Below are 16096 nucleotides of genomic sequence, written 5' to 3' on the forward strand. Positions count from 1 at the left end.
GGCTCCTACAGTGACCGCCGCAGTTTCCGTTCGCTTTCTCTCCGGCGCATCGGTAAAGTCGAATGTACAGTATGCTGGGGTCTGAATCTGTTAAGTAGTCTAGTAAGTATGTGCAGAATAGTAGATGGAGAGGAGGGTTGGTCAGTCGTCGGCGGCGAGGCCGAGGTCGCCGTAGTTGGCCGCGAAGCGGCCTGTTGCGTGGATGTATCGGAAGAGGAGTCGGATGGCTTTGGGGTGGGTGAGAAGTATCTGTATGGAGTTCGCGGCTGGTCCTAGGGTGAAAGCGAGTTGTGCGCGCTGTTCGTCGTACGATGGGCATTCCAGTATGTAGTGATGGACCGTTTCTCGTGCGAGATGGCATGTGGGGCATATAGGGGAGTCGGCCTTCGTGATCCTGTGGAGGTGGGCTTGCAGGGGGATGTGTTCGGTGCGCAGTTGGATGAGGAGGCTGGCATGTTTCCGTGGGAGAGAGTTCATCAGTTTAACATAGCGTTTAGAGGGAAGATTTGGGTCTATGCGATCCATCTTGGCGGAGCGCGGCGAGCACTTCCACTCGTCCCGCGCTGCGCTCGCGAACTGCTCGGCGAGCGTCTGTCTTACCTTCGAGAGTAGCCTACAACTAGGCCGTACACCACCATCGGCGCGCTATGTCCAAGGGCTCGGCTCACTACCAGTGTTTCGCGGAATGGAGGGCTGACGGTACATTCGCTTGTTCGGTATAGGCTCAACTACTGTAAGCAATCCTTGCTCGGCGTGCTGTTCGCCCATCCTCACGCATTGCGCACGCGTACTGTAATGCTCCACGGCATGCGTCATGCTTTTGTCGACACTCACGTATAATACGTCCCCAACCAGGCCGCCATAAACCTCTTCATATCCATCCGTCCGGTCACCCTGGCCGCTCGTCTTCAGAGAGATACAGGCCATTGCTACGCCGTGTGTGACACCTCCCCTTCAGATCACAGAGCCGACTGCGCTCATAAGGCCGCATATATGCAGGCCAGACCCACTTTTCAGCCGTGTCGCCGTCGAGTGCGCTCTTCGCTCCGTATCCTCCACAAATGCTCGATATCACACCCAACTATAGCCTGTTGAACGAGGAGGGCCATACGATGCTCTGCAATCCTCCCTGGTTCCGACACCGTCTCTGCACGAAGGATTGGGGATAGAACGTGTGCGGTCGCCAGTGTCCGCGATGATGAGTGAGTACTAGCTATAGAGTGAAGGCGAAGTGTCGCATGGGCGGTCGTCGCAAGTCCTATTCCTGCCCTTCGTCTATCGCGTGCGACGATGCTGTACTACCTCGTCCCGTACATACGATTCATGAGGCTGACGTATATGCAACAAATCTCGCACAGATTGCATCAGGTCATGCTGTGATGATACCCAATCTTTTCGTGCAGCGTGTTCCTGCTCCCCTTGTATGTGTGGCCCCCTGATCCTATGGTAACTCACACGTCGTACTTGCGCAGAATACAGGTCCGCCGAATATTAGCACAACGCGTATCAAACGAGGGTCCAAACATCGCGGAATGAAGGTCTTCTCAGGCTCATTCTGGTTTCGTCCCAACCACCTCCGAGTCTACTCATGCGGTCGCTTTGCTCCGCCACCTCACTTCATTTGACAACGCTCGAGCGACGTAGTTCGCCACGCGTGACAGCGCTCACTGTGTGCACTTAGTACTGTGAGGCATCCTTTTCCTGTTCTGCCCGAAGAAATGCTGATATTTTTGCAGTGTTGAGTGAGTTCGGTACATCGTGATCGTGATACTGTGCTCGTCGAGATGCCATATACAAGGTTCGAAACGTGCAACACTGGTGTGGACGGCATCTGCCAGCGCTGATGCCATTCGGTCACAGATGTTCTCTCCTGATAGAACCCGACAACTCAGTCTCAGAGTCAGGCTTCGTATTCGCACGGAATGATAGCAAGAATTTGGCAGGTGTTGCCACATAAAAGGTACCGCCGAAGCGTTGACGTCGCCATTTCTGCGCATCGCCCAAGCCACCCGCTGAAGATCTGAGAGCTCGAGAAGCTATCCAATCGCTGCCCACTCCGAATAGGCCAGAGCGTAGGTTCGAAGGGGATCTTGCGTGCGGCGCTGTGCTATCCCTTGCCTCGTATTGTGGTCTCCACGCTATTCCGCCCTGCAGAAATGTTCAAAATACTGGCAGCGGGAGTTGCTTGCGCCCTCGGCGTCGTTGCCTATCACGTCTACCAGAGCGGCGTTCTTGTAGCTATCCTCATCTGCCTTGTCGCGTATCTCGCAGCCCAGGCCGTCCCTGCTCTACGCACCAAGAGGCCATACCCTCCCGGTCCGCCCGGATGGCCTATCATACGCAATCTGCTCCAGATTCCCCAGGACAACCCATGGCTCGTTTACTCTGCTTGGGCAGACACCTACGGTATGTGCATCCTCACGCTGCTACCCTCGATCATCGAGTCATGCTCATTTGGTTCGTCGACGGTCCGCGACGTTCAAAGGCGATGTCGTCCATCTTGAAGCCCTCAGCGACCACCTCGTAATCCTCAACACCGCTCAGGCGGCCAAGGACCTCCTCGATGGCCGGTCCACCATATACTCTGATCGCCCAGAGTCAGTACGTGATCTCTGTTGCATCTTGCACTCTCCAGAAACTAACGGACGCGTAGGTCATGGCAGAGCTGTGAGCTAGATCCCATGCTTAGTGTGCCCCGTTTGCCGCGTCGCTGACTCGCCCGCCATGTGCCACGCGCAGCTCAGGATTCGGCGTTGAAATGCCCATGCTGTCTTACAACGACAAGTGGCGAAGGCAGCGCAAGATCGTCGCCCAGTCATTCAATTCGGGCTTGGTTCCGCGCTACTACCCGATCCAGGAGCATGAGGCGCGCCGCCTCGCGCAGGGCATTCTCCGGCACCCCGAGACGCTTGTCAACCAGACAAAGACGTGAGTGTACGACATTGCGAGTACGTAGCGTGTACTGACAGCGACGATAGACGGATCGCGGCGATCATCATGCGCGTGACGTACGGCTACACTGTCAAGGGTGAGGACGACCCGATGATCACCGTCCCGTTCGCCGCCATGGTCAATTTCGGCGCCGCGACGGAGCCGGGCGCGTGGATCGTGGACTTTATTCCGCAGAGTGAGTGCTCGGGCGAGTTGGCGAGTGGGGATACGCGTCTGACGCGCAGGTATGCGCAGTACAGTATCTGCCGCGCTGGATGCCTGGGGCGTCGTTCTTGCGCACCGCGGAGCGCTTCAAGGAACTCGAGCACAAGGCCTCGTGGAGCCCGTACCTGTATTGCAAGCAGAGACTCGTGCGCATCTGCGTCCCGTATCTCGCTCGGTACTGACGAGAGAGCCTATCTGCAGCAAGAAGGATTTGCGGACACGTGTCTGGTTGCGTCCACGCTGGATGAGTTCGAAGGCAAGATGAACAATGAAGATGAGGCCGCCCTCGTCTGGGCCGCATCCTCCGGGCTCGGCGGCGGGCTGGACACGGTGCGTAGCGCTGCAGCCGCGTCCCGCTGCGCGGAAACTGAAGCGCCGCCTGCCTCAGAACATGTCCACCACATTTACGTTCCTGCTCGCCATGGTGCGGCACCCGGACGTCCAGGCGAAAGCTCAGGCTGAGATCGACCAGGTGGTGGGCAGTGAGCGACTGCCGTCGATCACGGACAGGCCGTCGCTGCCGTATGTGAGGAGCGTGATAACGGAAGTATTCCGCTGGTACCCGCCTACCCCGCTAGGTGCGTGCATCTCGTGTCCCAGGTCGACGTCGCTGACGGACCGTCTTAAGGCCTGCCTCACGCGCTGCGACAAGACGACGTGTACAAGGACTGTCTGTTGCCCAAGTCGTCGATCATCATCCCGAATGTTTGGTCAGTGCAGCGTGTCCCTGCATGGGTCGCCGCTCGGGTAGCAATGCTAACGTGGTGCTCAGGCGCATGCTCCGTGACCCCAAGGTGTACCCGGAGCCTGGCATGTTCAAGCCGGAGCGGTTTGGCAATGACGATGGCGAGATGCGGAAGGTGATCGATCTCGTCTTCGGGTTTGGTCGGCGTGCATGCCCTGGGTCGCAGTTCGCGGAGGGCTCCATCTTCGCGATCGTGGCGACCATTCTCGCGACAAGCAATGTTGTGCCGAAGATGGACGAACGAGGAAAGCCGATCATTCCTGAGATGGAGTACACGAACGGCATAATAGTGTAAGTGACCAATACACTCACATTCTGGTAATTGACGTGACCGGCCGGCAGTTTCCCGAAGCACATTGTGTGCGACATCAAGCCGAGATCGATGCGCGCGCAGGAGCTGCTTGAGGAGTGCATCTCTCGTAGCGAATGAGCGCAGGCAAACGACGCCAACGTAGATGCCACGCAGCCTCTGCGTCCTGACATGTACTCCGGTGCTCCTCGGTATCACCCTGACCAGCTTCGTGTATTGCCAGTTCTTGCCATTGTCACTGTCGCGGGTGCTCAATTAACATTGCCTTCACTGATTGTCAACATTCTGGGAGATCGACATTCAATTGCCGTATGCACCGGCCCAGGACGCGGTATGTTCACAGATTTTATTTGGCAGCATGTCCCTTCTTTTCCAGGATACCTGGTACTAATGTTCGTCTTTTAACTGGAGCAGTGAGGCACAGAATCGACATTATCATTGGCCCGTCAAGCGGTAACAGTTCTTGCTATGTTCGGTGTTACTTCCACCATGGCTGTCATCGTGTTCTCGGTTCTCTACGGGTTCTTCTCAGGCGCTAGTACGTCCCCGAGTTTTCTCCTTGCCTATTCTCCCGCTGAATTTCTCATTCGCACTCGCAGCAATCTCGTTGATGCCTGCGTCGGCGGTGACGCTCTCAAAGGCTGTGCATGAAATCGTATTTGACTTCTTTCACCGTTCTCTAGCTCTTGTAATAAGGCTGATTCTGGGATAGGTCTCGTCTGGATCTCAAATACTTACTCGGCTCGTTCGCTACGCTCATAGACCCATCTCTGGCGCGCTTTTTGACGCGGTGACCGGTGGTACAAGCCACTTGTGTTCAGTTCGGTGAGCACATGTCGATTCAATCAAGTCTCGAGGTTGGCTTTATGCGCTGTATACGTGCTGACTGCGGTTCTATAGGTCATCTGATGATCTTCGCTGGAGCATCGTGCATTGTCATAGCGCGAAGGTGGTCGGCATGAAAGGGACGTGAAGAATGTAGCTGGACAACATATTTCGTATCCTTTGGCGCTGCTGGCATTGAGTTGTCATGTAAACCAACTGTACACCCGTGCTTGGTCCTAGGTGAATGTTTGCCAACATCTTGTAGTGCTGTAGCTCCGCTGGACTCCAACGTTTTACGTGTGTTTGCAAGGCGCAGGGCCCGACGATATGGATATAGCTGTAAGGTGAATCTTACATTGTTTGCACGTGAAAGCTGCCACAGTACTTACTTATTGCTCATGAGTCTCATGCATCCAAGTTCAGCAGTCGCACGCCACACTGACCCGTTATGGAAGTGTTCTCCCGCCGGCGCTCCCGGCGTCCTAACTTCGAACCCCTCGGAACGACTTGCTCTACAATCGACTGCCATATGCACTGTGTGCCGAGGCTTGTCGTCGCTCTCTGAATTTTGGTCCGCCGTGGCCGATTTTCATCTTTTCGGACTTGAGTTCTTCGAACGTCGTGGCACAGCCAGGTGGAACCCAAGGGTGAGCGAATGAATACAGAGCTGAGCAATGGTATGCCGTTTCCATGTACACTGTCATAGTTATGATCCCAGCATAGCTATAGACTGCAGAAACACGGCGGCCCGTACTTCGCGCCTCCGAGTAGTCGTCCCGAAGCTTCAATGTTTCCATGCAGTGCACGACTACAAGCATGCGAGAAATGAGGTGTGGTTCATATTTTTACGCCCGAGTTCGATCTGACCATGAGCGTCGTAGATGTTTACTGCGACAGAACACACGACAGTCCCGTTCTCCGTGCAATGGGGAAATCTTGCACGGCGACCTTTGTAGTAGGTGAGATGCTTTGCACACGCTATCCAACAGCGCGCACTGGCAAGTACCTCGATCTGCTTCGCATATGAACATTGCGGAGTACCACGCGTGTCATTGTAGTGGCGTCATGCAGTTTCACGGAATGGGATAGTGCAGATGGGTCTTACGTGCAGTTTGGCACAACCGTGATCGATGGGTTCGATAACGTTGAAGCTGTGTGCTCGCTGAACTTACCATGACTGACAGGCTACTTCTGCTCCCTGAGCTTCTCACACCTGGACTGTTCGCCGGTGTACGGAGCGCTTTAAGTTCTGACCTGGACCACCAACCCCGCATGATTACTGCCGCGTCTTCGGAACCGAACCGTACTTGCTGGATTTGAACCTTGAAGTGAATTGGTGAGTTGCCGAAACCCTCCACTCAGCGCTTAGTGATTTAGCCGTAGGCTGATATTGTCATAGCTCGTCAGATCGCACAGCAGTACGCAGGCAGGGCATTCATAACCATGGCGGTGAGCACAGGTAAGTACTTGCGTGCCCAATCTATCATCTACGTTTGTACTGACGGTCCGCTTAACATAGCGTCGATGCCGAGTTGCATCGTCACGTCCTTAGCGCCAAACGCAGATTCATAGTCAGTAAAGTGGTTGATGTTTTTCTGTCTGTCTTTGATTGTTCTGTCGTAGAGGCATGATTCGCGATACCCTCCATCTCTGTTTGGCCCTACACGTGGTACGTCAGTGGTCCGTAAGTGCACCAGATCCACAGCGCATCGTGAGCTCTTGCTGTCCTTTTAACCAGGAGACAGTATTGTTTTTTCATCAAGATGCATCTGTACGACTTCGACCCTTGACATCCAGCCTTCCACTGGCGTCCATCTTCTTGCGCGTGCCGCCAGTCGGTGTCAGGAATCATCAATCAGAAGCTATGTAATCTCCTCGTATGTCATTTCCACTTATCGTTACACCATATCTTCCCTCGCAGCTGTAGTATACATAGCATCCTTGATTGTTGATGTGCTTAACCCATCCCGTCCAGCCCAAGCGCTCAAACCTAGTCTCGTATCGCCATTTGTGCAACGGAAGATCCATTCAGCTGACACCACTGTTGACGTGTTTATGATCTGTTTCCGACTCATGTGTGAGATAGCATACGGTGCGACCGGCGGGTTCATAGCCACCATCTGCACTATGGAAAGGGTGCAGTTGCGATAGCATGCAGGGCGCGCACACATAAACTGTGCGTCGAGAGAAGTACACTCCCGCGCTTTGCAGGAACCTCGGCAAGTCATTGATTGTGTCGTACCCCTCAGCTGTCCTCAGGTATGGCTAGCATTGAGTTCGGTGTCGACGAAGCGTACCTCATTGCTGCCTGGTTTGAATCATTTTGGTGGGGTATGTCTGTGGTCTCCTTCGGCTGCATAGCTCGCTCACCCAAAGATAGGTTTATACACTCTCCTGTTCAGCATCACAACATACGCTATTCTTCGGCATTCTGGTGTCAAGCACGCGTTCAATGTATTCACGGCGGCAGTACTACTACTGTGAGTTCTACCCACACCTCAGCGAATATCAAGGTCGCATTGCTCAGACTTTGTTAGCTATATGATTGCGACTGCTCATATGGCTATTGTGCTACGGAACCTTATCAACGCTTTCATAGTCTATCGCGACACAATTGGCCCAGATGCATATTATGAGAACGTGGGCAGCGGGCTGTATGTCTCTGCGCAGTTCCTGTACATATCCGGTGTATGTGTCCTAGTAGAATCACACGAAACGAACTGACATTTCTGTAGAAACTTGTTTCTGATTCTGTGGTTATCTGGCGTCTATGGATCGTCTGGGGACAACAGTACTGGGCTGTTGCATTGCCCATCTGCTTGTGGATTGGGACTGCGAGTAAGCCTCTGAGTCGGTTATATGCGTTCGAGTCCGTGCTGATCCATGCTATTGCGCAGTCTCGTCACTTGGCGCGGGCTCACATCTAGCTCTACCCCACCCCGAGGCACAGTCGGCGATTCGATGGGGATACGGCATGTATGTCACATCCCTCGTAATGAACATCTATGCAACCGCCCTGATTGCAGGGCGAATATGGTTCGTCGTAATCATTTCAACACCTGAGTGGAACTCACAGTAGCGTCTAGGTATATGAACTATCAGCATCGCATGGCGATAGCCAAGGACCATCCATATTCACGCCTCATTCTGCTCATCATCGAGTCGGGCAGCTTCCTTGCGATAGCGAAGATCATTGAAATCTCCTTATATTGCATTTCTCTCGACTCTGCGACTTCTCGTGACCAATCTTGTTGGATTTTGCTTGATGTGATGCCCCAATTAATGGTAGGCTTAAGCTGACATCGCCATTGCTCGTGCTCACATATTCTGACTTAGGGAATCATCCCGACGTTAATCATCCTAGCGGCCAAGATCGGTTTAACCCGGAACGATGACCACTACTCAACACAAACGAGACATACTTACAGCATAGCATTTGCACCTGGCGACCAGGTTCAGCTCCCGCGGACTGACCTCACATCGTCATCTCCATGCTTCGGAGAGGATCTAAGCGGACCTACGGTGAAAGCCCATTCCAGCATAGCGCTCTCTGCACCCCGACCTGCAGTTTGCAGAGACAATGTGTAGCGAAGCGAGTAGGCGTGTTCCAATCAGATAGTGCTTCATGCCAAGCTTCCACACGTTCCAGTCAGTACGAACTTCTGTCATGTTGTTTGCAGTAGTGCGATAGTCAAACGCGCTGCCTAGAGATATATCATTGGGAATTGCCATTTGCAAAATGAGGATTGTTGAAAATCAAGACGTCGACTGGTAGCGCAATCATTCCTGTTATCAGGATGATGCGAGGCAACGAGACCTCGTAGGGTCTATACCATACATCTCGTGGTTCAGAAGGTGCCTACTGTGACGTACTATAAGCATGCCGGTACTTGCCTCGTGTCCGACAGGGGGACTGACTGAATATATACCCATTCTCAGTCGCGGTCAACGACGGAATCAGCATACACACCCATACACACCTGGAGCAAGATCGCGGATCGAGATGATTCAAATGTCGTTTTGCCGTGGTCTTTGCCGCGCTCAGATATTTGACATACCTCGCGGTCTCATCGGTGATCCAGTGTTTTACTGGCATAAATGGAATCCCCTCCTCCTCCTCCTCCTCCTCAACGGAGAATTTCTGGACCCCGGGCTTTCAATATCTCAGTTGATTCGGCTCATCTTGCCCATCCATGTGATGTCGATAAGGCAGTGTAACTCACACGGCGTACAGCCTGTTGTGGGCGCATGAGTATCCTGATAGGATGGGCGGCCTTCTCCTGCAACGCTCTACTACTTCAAGGACCCCCTTTCGCACTGAGGCAGCATAAACTCTCTGGTATCTTTTCCCGGTCAGTACGATGCGTCTACTGTAGATCTTTTCAACATAGCTAATGGGTTGTTACCTGGTTCGAAGGTTGACTCCACAATGCCCACCATCACCTACTCGCGTGTCGACTCGCTCGAAATCCAGCTGGATTACGATTTACCCTCTCATGTCACCAGTGGCTCTTTGGGTGTGTTCATTTACCTTCACGGTGGAGGCATCATCACAGGTTCTCGCAAGGATGCGTTCTTCCCTGACTCTATGAAAGGTGAGAGCGCCCTCGCATCTGTGAATTGTGTCCGAACTCACTATATGTGGTTCAACCAGAATCAGTCTTGAGAAACGGTGCCATATTCATGGGTGCCGACTATCGTCTATTGTATCCCTCCACAGGCTTCGACGTCATCGACGACATGAAGGCCCTCTTCTCATTCCTATCAAACCCAAACTTCTCGGAAGACCATTTGCCGAGCGGGATATCGTTGGATGCATCTCGCATTGCCCTTGTAGGGGCTTCTGGAGGAGCATATCCTGCGATGGCCGCGGGCCTCTACGCTCAACCGAAGCCGAAGGCTCTTCTCTTGCTGTTTGGCATGGGCGGAGACATGCTGGGAGATAGCTGGGTTGCGCCCAAGAGCGGGTTCATGCCGTTCCCTGGATCCGAGAGCGTAACAGAAGCGTCTCTCAGCCACCTTCTGGAGCGTCCTCCACCCCCTATCTCAGACGCACCAGTGAAGATCCAGCCCGACCAGACCCTTCGCGACGACGAGGGTCGCATGGGCCTGTTCATGCACTGGTGGCGAACGGGCGAACTTCTGGACTATGTCGTGGGGAACCCGTCTCCGCCACTCTGCGCTCCTTGCCGCCCGCTCAACGCCTCGCCGCTGTACCTGCCCATTTGCGTCTGGCCATCCTACAAGCCCACCTGGACGACGAGTTCCCCCCGACATGCCTCGTGCACGGGGAGCAAGACGGTCTTGTGGATCCCGCTGAATCGAAGACGACGTATGGTCGTCTGAAGGAATTGGGTGTCAAGACGGAATTGGTGCTCGTTCCGGACGCTATCCATGCGCTCATGTCGCCCACCAATCCGGCGGCGCCAGCTGTGGCGGCCGAGGATGCATATGCGGAGGGTTTGAGCTTCGTGTTCACGGAGTTGTTGAGCGAGTAGTGGAGGGTCCGCAGGCAGAGCAATCCCGGTGCTCAAATCTAGTACATTGATTACTTTCGTATTCTCGTTATGCGTAGCGTAAAATGCCGGAAATGCTTGACGCTGCGACGACGCAGACTTGGACGAACTTACGAGGATGTGCGCCAAGGGCCACCGGGCACCAACCCCAACTGACTCCCTCCTCTTCCTTGACTCTTCTCTGATCAGTTATAGGCCAGAGGACGCATCTCTGATCAGGTTGCTCACCCCAGTGCTCGATGGGAATTCTATATTAGCTCGGCTGGCGCCATCATTGACCAGGATAGTGTTCATCGGGAACATCGCAACGTTGAATACAAGGAGCCACCCGTCGCGTTGTCTGTGTATGTAGACGCGGTCCAAGACGTTTGTGTCGATCCTACTAACTTCCTCCTTTCGTGAGCCCCCGGCATGTATGAGATGTGACAGCATTCATTAGCGTTATGAAGTCGTTGCAACGAGTTGCGATACGGGAGACGGAACAATTGAATATCTGTCATCTTCAGTATGACTGGAAGCCCACAACAGCCCGCATAACAAATGGACGCCCTTGCATATTGTACAATCGGCACGAGGCCCGCTGTCTGTCGACCCATGCGGCCGGGGCCATGCCTTACGCCAGTGCTTCGAGATAGACCTGAACGGCCTTCTCAGGGTCGTCCCAGTGCATCTACAGATGGACAGTCAGTAGAACCGGAACTCGTCGACGCCCACGCACGAAGTGGTTAATGCCCAATAACATCTTGTAGTCCACGAAACCTCCACCGCGTTCTCTATCGTCATCCTGAACCGCCCAGAACGCCGTGATCGGGAAAGGGCAGGTAACATCGCCCGTCAAGAACCACACCTTCAGGTCCGCGAGCCGCGCACGCGCAGCGCGGTCGAAGCACGCTCTGCGGTACGTGACGAGAGCATGGGGCACAGTACTTGCCCTCGCAAGACCGAACACTCCAGGACTTCCTCGATGAACTCCCGCCGGTCCTCGCGGGACATGGTGTAGATCAACGGACGGCGGGACACGGAGGAGATGATGTGGGGGAGGACGTCCGTGCCGCGCGTTGAGAGGTCTCCGTGATCTTTCTCCGAGGCACCTACCCATACATCAGATGCCGTAGGGCCGAGCACAGGAATACCCATGGGTATCCCGAGCTCGACTTGTATCCTTGCCCGCCCGGGTACAGACCCGCAACCGCGGGTACGGGTTCCGCAGGAGCAAAGGTGAGTCCGGGGGTCCACGGGCAAGTGGGAGAGCGTAAGCCCGGGCGAGCGGGTCCACGAGCAAGTAGGTGCGCGGATGGGTGGGTGATCGCATGGGCAAGTAGCCGAGCAGGTGACCGAGCGAGTAGACGGGAGCACTACCGAGAGGGGGCACAATCGAGGGGCCGTAGGTGAGAGGGCAAGAATGCGAGACTGGGCGGGCAGGTCATCAGACGAGTGAGTTGACGAGAAAGCGAGGGAGAGCAAGCGAGCAGGCGGGCCCGTGAGCTAGGAAGAGGGCGAGAGCAGGCGACCAAGTGGGCGAGCGAGCGAGCACCTCGGCAGGCTAACTAGTTCTGCAGACGCAGACGCACCATATATACGCCTTCAGAGACCTTTGATACTGAGCACTGTCACGCGTGGCGAGGCCTACGGCGCTCAAGCATGGTGAACTGGAATCCCCTCCTCCTCCTCCTTCGTAGCGCGGCAACCGCGGGCGCTTCTGGCGCCGGTGAGTTTTGCTCGCGCGTTCAGTCGTCGGTATGACCTCATTGACGTCTTCATGGTGCTGATTGTGAGGCACAGAGTCCAAAAATGAGCCTTTCTAGTTCGTACGCCGAGTAGCTGGCCAGCGGTGAAAGGAGGAGACAGACACGGGACGCAACGTGACCGAGGCGCGTGGCGGCTTTTGCTGCGTAGCGCAAACAGGCACAAACGCCCAAACCGTACATACTGAGTTGATCTACGATCGTGGTCATCCAACTCGACCTCGCCCAACTGCTATCACTGCACTTCAACGCGAAATTTCCACGTGGAATAAGCGGGGGAGAGACGGTATATTCTGTACCTTACCTATTAATATCGCGCCCGACCGATGTCCTGCCTCTTTCCCTCTCTTTCCTCGATTGGAGCCTGATTTGGAGCCACCATGACGCGAGCTCGTGACGTATTACCACGACGCGTCGCGAGCATCGTGGCTTTCGCGCATACATCCACCTCATCGACATCCTTGATCCACAACTCCCACCTCCATGCAAAGTTGCAACCGTCGAGTCGCGTGTTCAAGGCCCCTTTACGGTATGCAATGCGGTGCAAGCCTAAGGCGTAGTAGTCCGAGTCAGGCGAATCATGCAGGCACGACTGGAGATCGAGTAGCTAGTGTGGCACTGCGGCGTGCGCACAGAAGACCTACAGGTGAGTGAGTATGGCTGGGGTCGAACGAGCTGCATTGCGATGCGCGCAGCGACGGACTGACCTGGGCTCGACTTGCAGGAGGTGGGCAGCCGCCGGCGGCGTCCGCGTTGGTCTGTTTTGGACAGTTGGTCCGAGTCGCGCGCTCGTCTTTGAGTTAAAACCGCCACTCTGTGAGCACGTCTGTGATCTCGATCGGAGGGAGGGACTTACCCGATGTAAGCATACGCCGCCACGGCACTGTCTCGCAAATGATGATCATCCGGAGTCCATGGCTCAACACAGCTGACAAACTCGGGAAAGCAGAAATTTCCTGTCTGCTCGTAAGTACTTCTGCTTTAATTGCCATCATTTGTGAGCTCAATATCAGCCTTCTACGGCATGCACATGGTGTCATACAGCCGCTCCTCGCGCAGGCCGGGGAGGAGAAGATGCGAATTCGCGAGAAAGCTTTACAGAAAAGGTACGTACAACTCCCAGGTTCGGAACATGTACATCGCTGACCATGATGCGGAAAGTGGTCTTCCGGCCCTACAGCACATTTCTGATACTGTAATTTTCGCTCCGACAGCTCCGAGTCTGTTGCCGCTGCAAATGGCATGGTCCCTGAGTCTGGTTTCGCACATGGGTAACAGAATGAAGTCAGCGGTACTAAAATAGGTGCGGCATTCTCGGAAACTAGCTTTGTGCGCACTCGACATGACGACTATGGGTCCAGCAGCGAGCCAGGTATGAGGCTGTGACATCGCCCTCTTGCTACTAGTAGTTTGCTTACTACCTGCTTGCTCGCACACTGCTCGCTCGCCCTCGTCACCTGCTCGCCTGCTCTCGTCGTCCTTCTCGCCCGCTCGTCCTCCGTCACCTCGCCGGCCTGCCTTCCTTTTCCCTCATACTAGCCAGCTCGCCCGCCTGCTTGCTCGCGCACTCGGCTTATTGTCCGACCGCTCGTTCACCCTCAGGCTCTCTTCCCCCCTCGCCTCTTGCCCGCTCGCCTTCCTGCCCGGCGCCGGCTCGTGCTTGCCCGCCTGTGCTCCCCCTCTAGCCAGCTCTCCCACATGCCTGCTCGTGCTCGTCTTTTTACCCACTTGCCCTTCTCGGCCGTCCACCCATCTTCCTGCGCGAGCTGCACTACCCGCACAACCCGCGTCGAACCGCGCAGCACCTGTACACAGGCAGGTACAGGTCTGGGTCGTGCATATCTAGGTCCTACATATACTGTTGCCTGGCAGCTCGCTAACGCGTTGATGGTTGGGCCTGTCCAATGTGTACATAGCATTATAAAATACATACCAACGAAGCTGAAGTGAAGCAAGAGACACGAGCTAGGGATGCGAGCGAGGATACCTGGCGGATTGGGTAGGGAAAGTGCCCAGAAATCAATCGGAAATGTCGCTTTTCCTGCACCTTTTCGTCCCATATCCTCCGAGGAAATACGGCGGGAAAGCGCAGGAAATCTTGCCTTTCCCACACATATCCTGTCAGAAAATTCCGCTTGACGCGCAGTGTATGTGAAATACAGGCAGTGACAATTCCATATCTAGGAGGCTAATGCTTTCGCATTTCCTGTTTCAGCGAAACGACGCACGTCACCCGGAGCTGTCAAACACCGCATTGCTAGAGTCTGCAATTACAACGACGCATCGAACGGCTGAACCGACCATGCCAATATGCCAGCCTGTGAGGTGAGTATCGGTGATACACTTTGCAGTAACGCACACGATCACCCAGTACAAAGGTTCATACTTAGCTTGCAAGGCGGAACACCACTACCACGTAGTATTGCAACATATGGAGTTATCGAAGATGCACCCGCTGCTGAATGTCTGGAACCTATTGCGGGATCGGCCATGGCACAACAGATCGTGCAGCATCCGAATTTGAAAGCTGATCAAGCGCTGACGAGCCTGAGCCAAGGACGTGTCGCTCTTTCCAACGTGCGTTCCGACCCTCTCTTCCCGCTTATCCCTGTGCTGTCTACGCTCTGCACGGTGTGATGCTGGCTGACTGCGGCTAGTCTCTCGCAAGCAGATCCTCTGAGTCTCGCTGAAGAGCGGTTCGGTACATGGGCTCCGGGGTCGGCGAACACGTCCGAATGCTTGACTCAGACGCGCTGAGGTGACCGACTCAGCTGAAAAGTGCTTAACTCACACTCTTATACGTCAGACTCCAGTACTAACATAATCGCGTAATGCAGACTCGCTGAACACCGCTGTTCGATATATCCGTTGTGAGTGACTCCGAACCCGCCCCACCTCAGACATCATCATGACAGTGATGTTCTTCTCATTTTTCATTGCGACCAATAGTCGCGTATGATGACCTGAGCCGGCAAGCTAAGCAAAAACGGGGATTTCCTTCATACCGAAAGCTCTGCGAGGAGGTTCGTTCCGCACCTGTGGCTTGCCTCGTTTGTAAGATGACCGTGCGGAGCACTGCTAACGACGTTTTCGGTCTTGTCTGCACAGATGACCTCGCAACACGGAGAAAACCCCGCGACGATTCTTGATTTACTCCTCTTGAAATGAGAGTGCGGGTGTCTAGTGAGTTGCGTCCCGCTCCAACATGGCGCATCACCTGGCGTACGACGCACAGTACACCGGTGCTGTGGGGACTCTCGGGCACTCGAGCGTGGCGATGGACGCATGGAGGTCAGGCATACCAATTGTGAATCAATCGATCCGCTTTGGACGGGCTGACCCACATACCACTGTAGCCTTCATTTAGGGCATTCCAAGCCTTGCATGGGCGAGATAGTGGGCTTATCTCGCATCGCTGGAACTGGTGCTACCGAAGTGGCCATCGCTCAGGTTGCCCATTCATCAGCCTATCCAATAGCAGATGAGCGGACAACCTGAGCGATGACCACCGTTCTGCTAGACTGCCACACGCAATGCGAATAGGGGAGGCGACGCAGTGCCGGTGTGTAGTTGCAACCACTTATACTCACCGAAGGCAGCTCGCTCAACCTCGTGACTAGATGAACGGTCTTTCCCACTCGCCGCGAGCACGCGCGATGTCGAACCCTTGGGAGGGACTTGGCCTGTGCGCGTGAGTACCGAGTACAGCTCAAGTCGACGACCGGGCTCAGGAAGCGGTTACTTCTTCCTCATGGAAAAAACATAGAATCCCGAATCGATGGGATTTGCGATGTGACGG

At 54.7% G+C, this 16096-nt stretch overlaps 2 protein-coding genes across 2 annotated transcripts; one reads left to right on the top strand and one right to left on the bottom strand.

The window, feature by feature from the left end:
- The first annotated feature begins 4464 nt into the window (after nucleotides 1-4464).
- B0H18DRAFT_679260 (uncharacterized protein) lies at nucleotides 4465-5347 on the top strand. The gene is made up of 5 exons (XM_048039131.1): nucleotides 4465-4542; nucleotides 4626-4749; nucleotides 4811-4866; nucleotides 4924-5036; nucleotides 5112-5347. Exons 2-5 carry the CDS (start codon nucleotides 4680-4682, stop codon nucleotides 5182-5184), a joined length of 312 nt encoding a protein of 103 aa, XP_047888856.1. The 5' UTR covers nucleotides 4465-4542; nucleotides 4626-4679; the 3' UTR covers nucleotides 5185-5347.
- A 7257-nt stretch (nucleotides 5348-12604) lies between these two features.
- Nucleotides 12605-13995, bottom strand: B0H18DRAFT_1031979 (uncharacterized protein; the record flags this gene model as incomplete). The annotated part of the gene is made up of 6 exons (XM_048030092.1): nucleotides 13841-13995; nucleotides 13476-13802; nucleotides 13154-13390; nucleotides 13001-13109; nucleotides 12888-12937; nucleotides 12605-12846 (listed from the first exon to the last, which is right to left on the bottom strand). The coding sequence occupies exons 2-6, from the start codon at nucleotides 13684-13686 to the stop codon at nucleotides 12605-12607; spliced, it is 849 nt and encodes a 282-aa protein (XP_047888857.1). The 5' UTR covers nucleotides 13687-13802; nucleotides 13841-13995.
- Nucleotides 13996-16096: the final 2101 nt, after the last annotated feature.

Source organism: Fomitopsis serialis, assembly GCF_022376445.1.
Source record: "Fomitopsis serialis strain Sig1Antser10 chromosome Unknown B0H18scaffold_91, whole genome shotgun sequence".
Classification (NCBI taxonomy): domain Eukaryota; kingdom Fungi; phylum Basidiomycota; class Agaricomycetes; order Polyporales; family Fomitopsidaceae; genus Fomitopsis; species Fomitopsis serialis.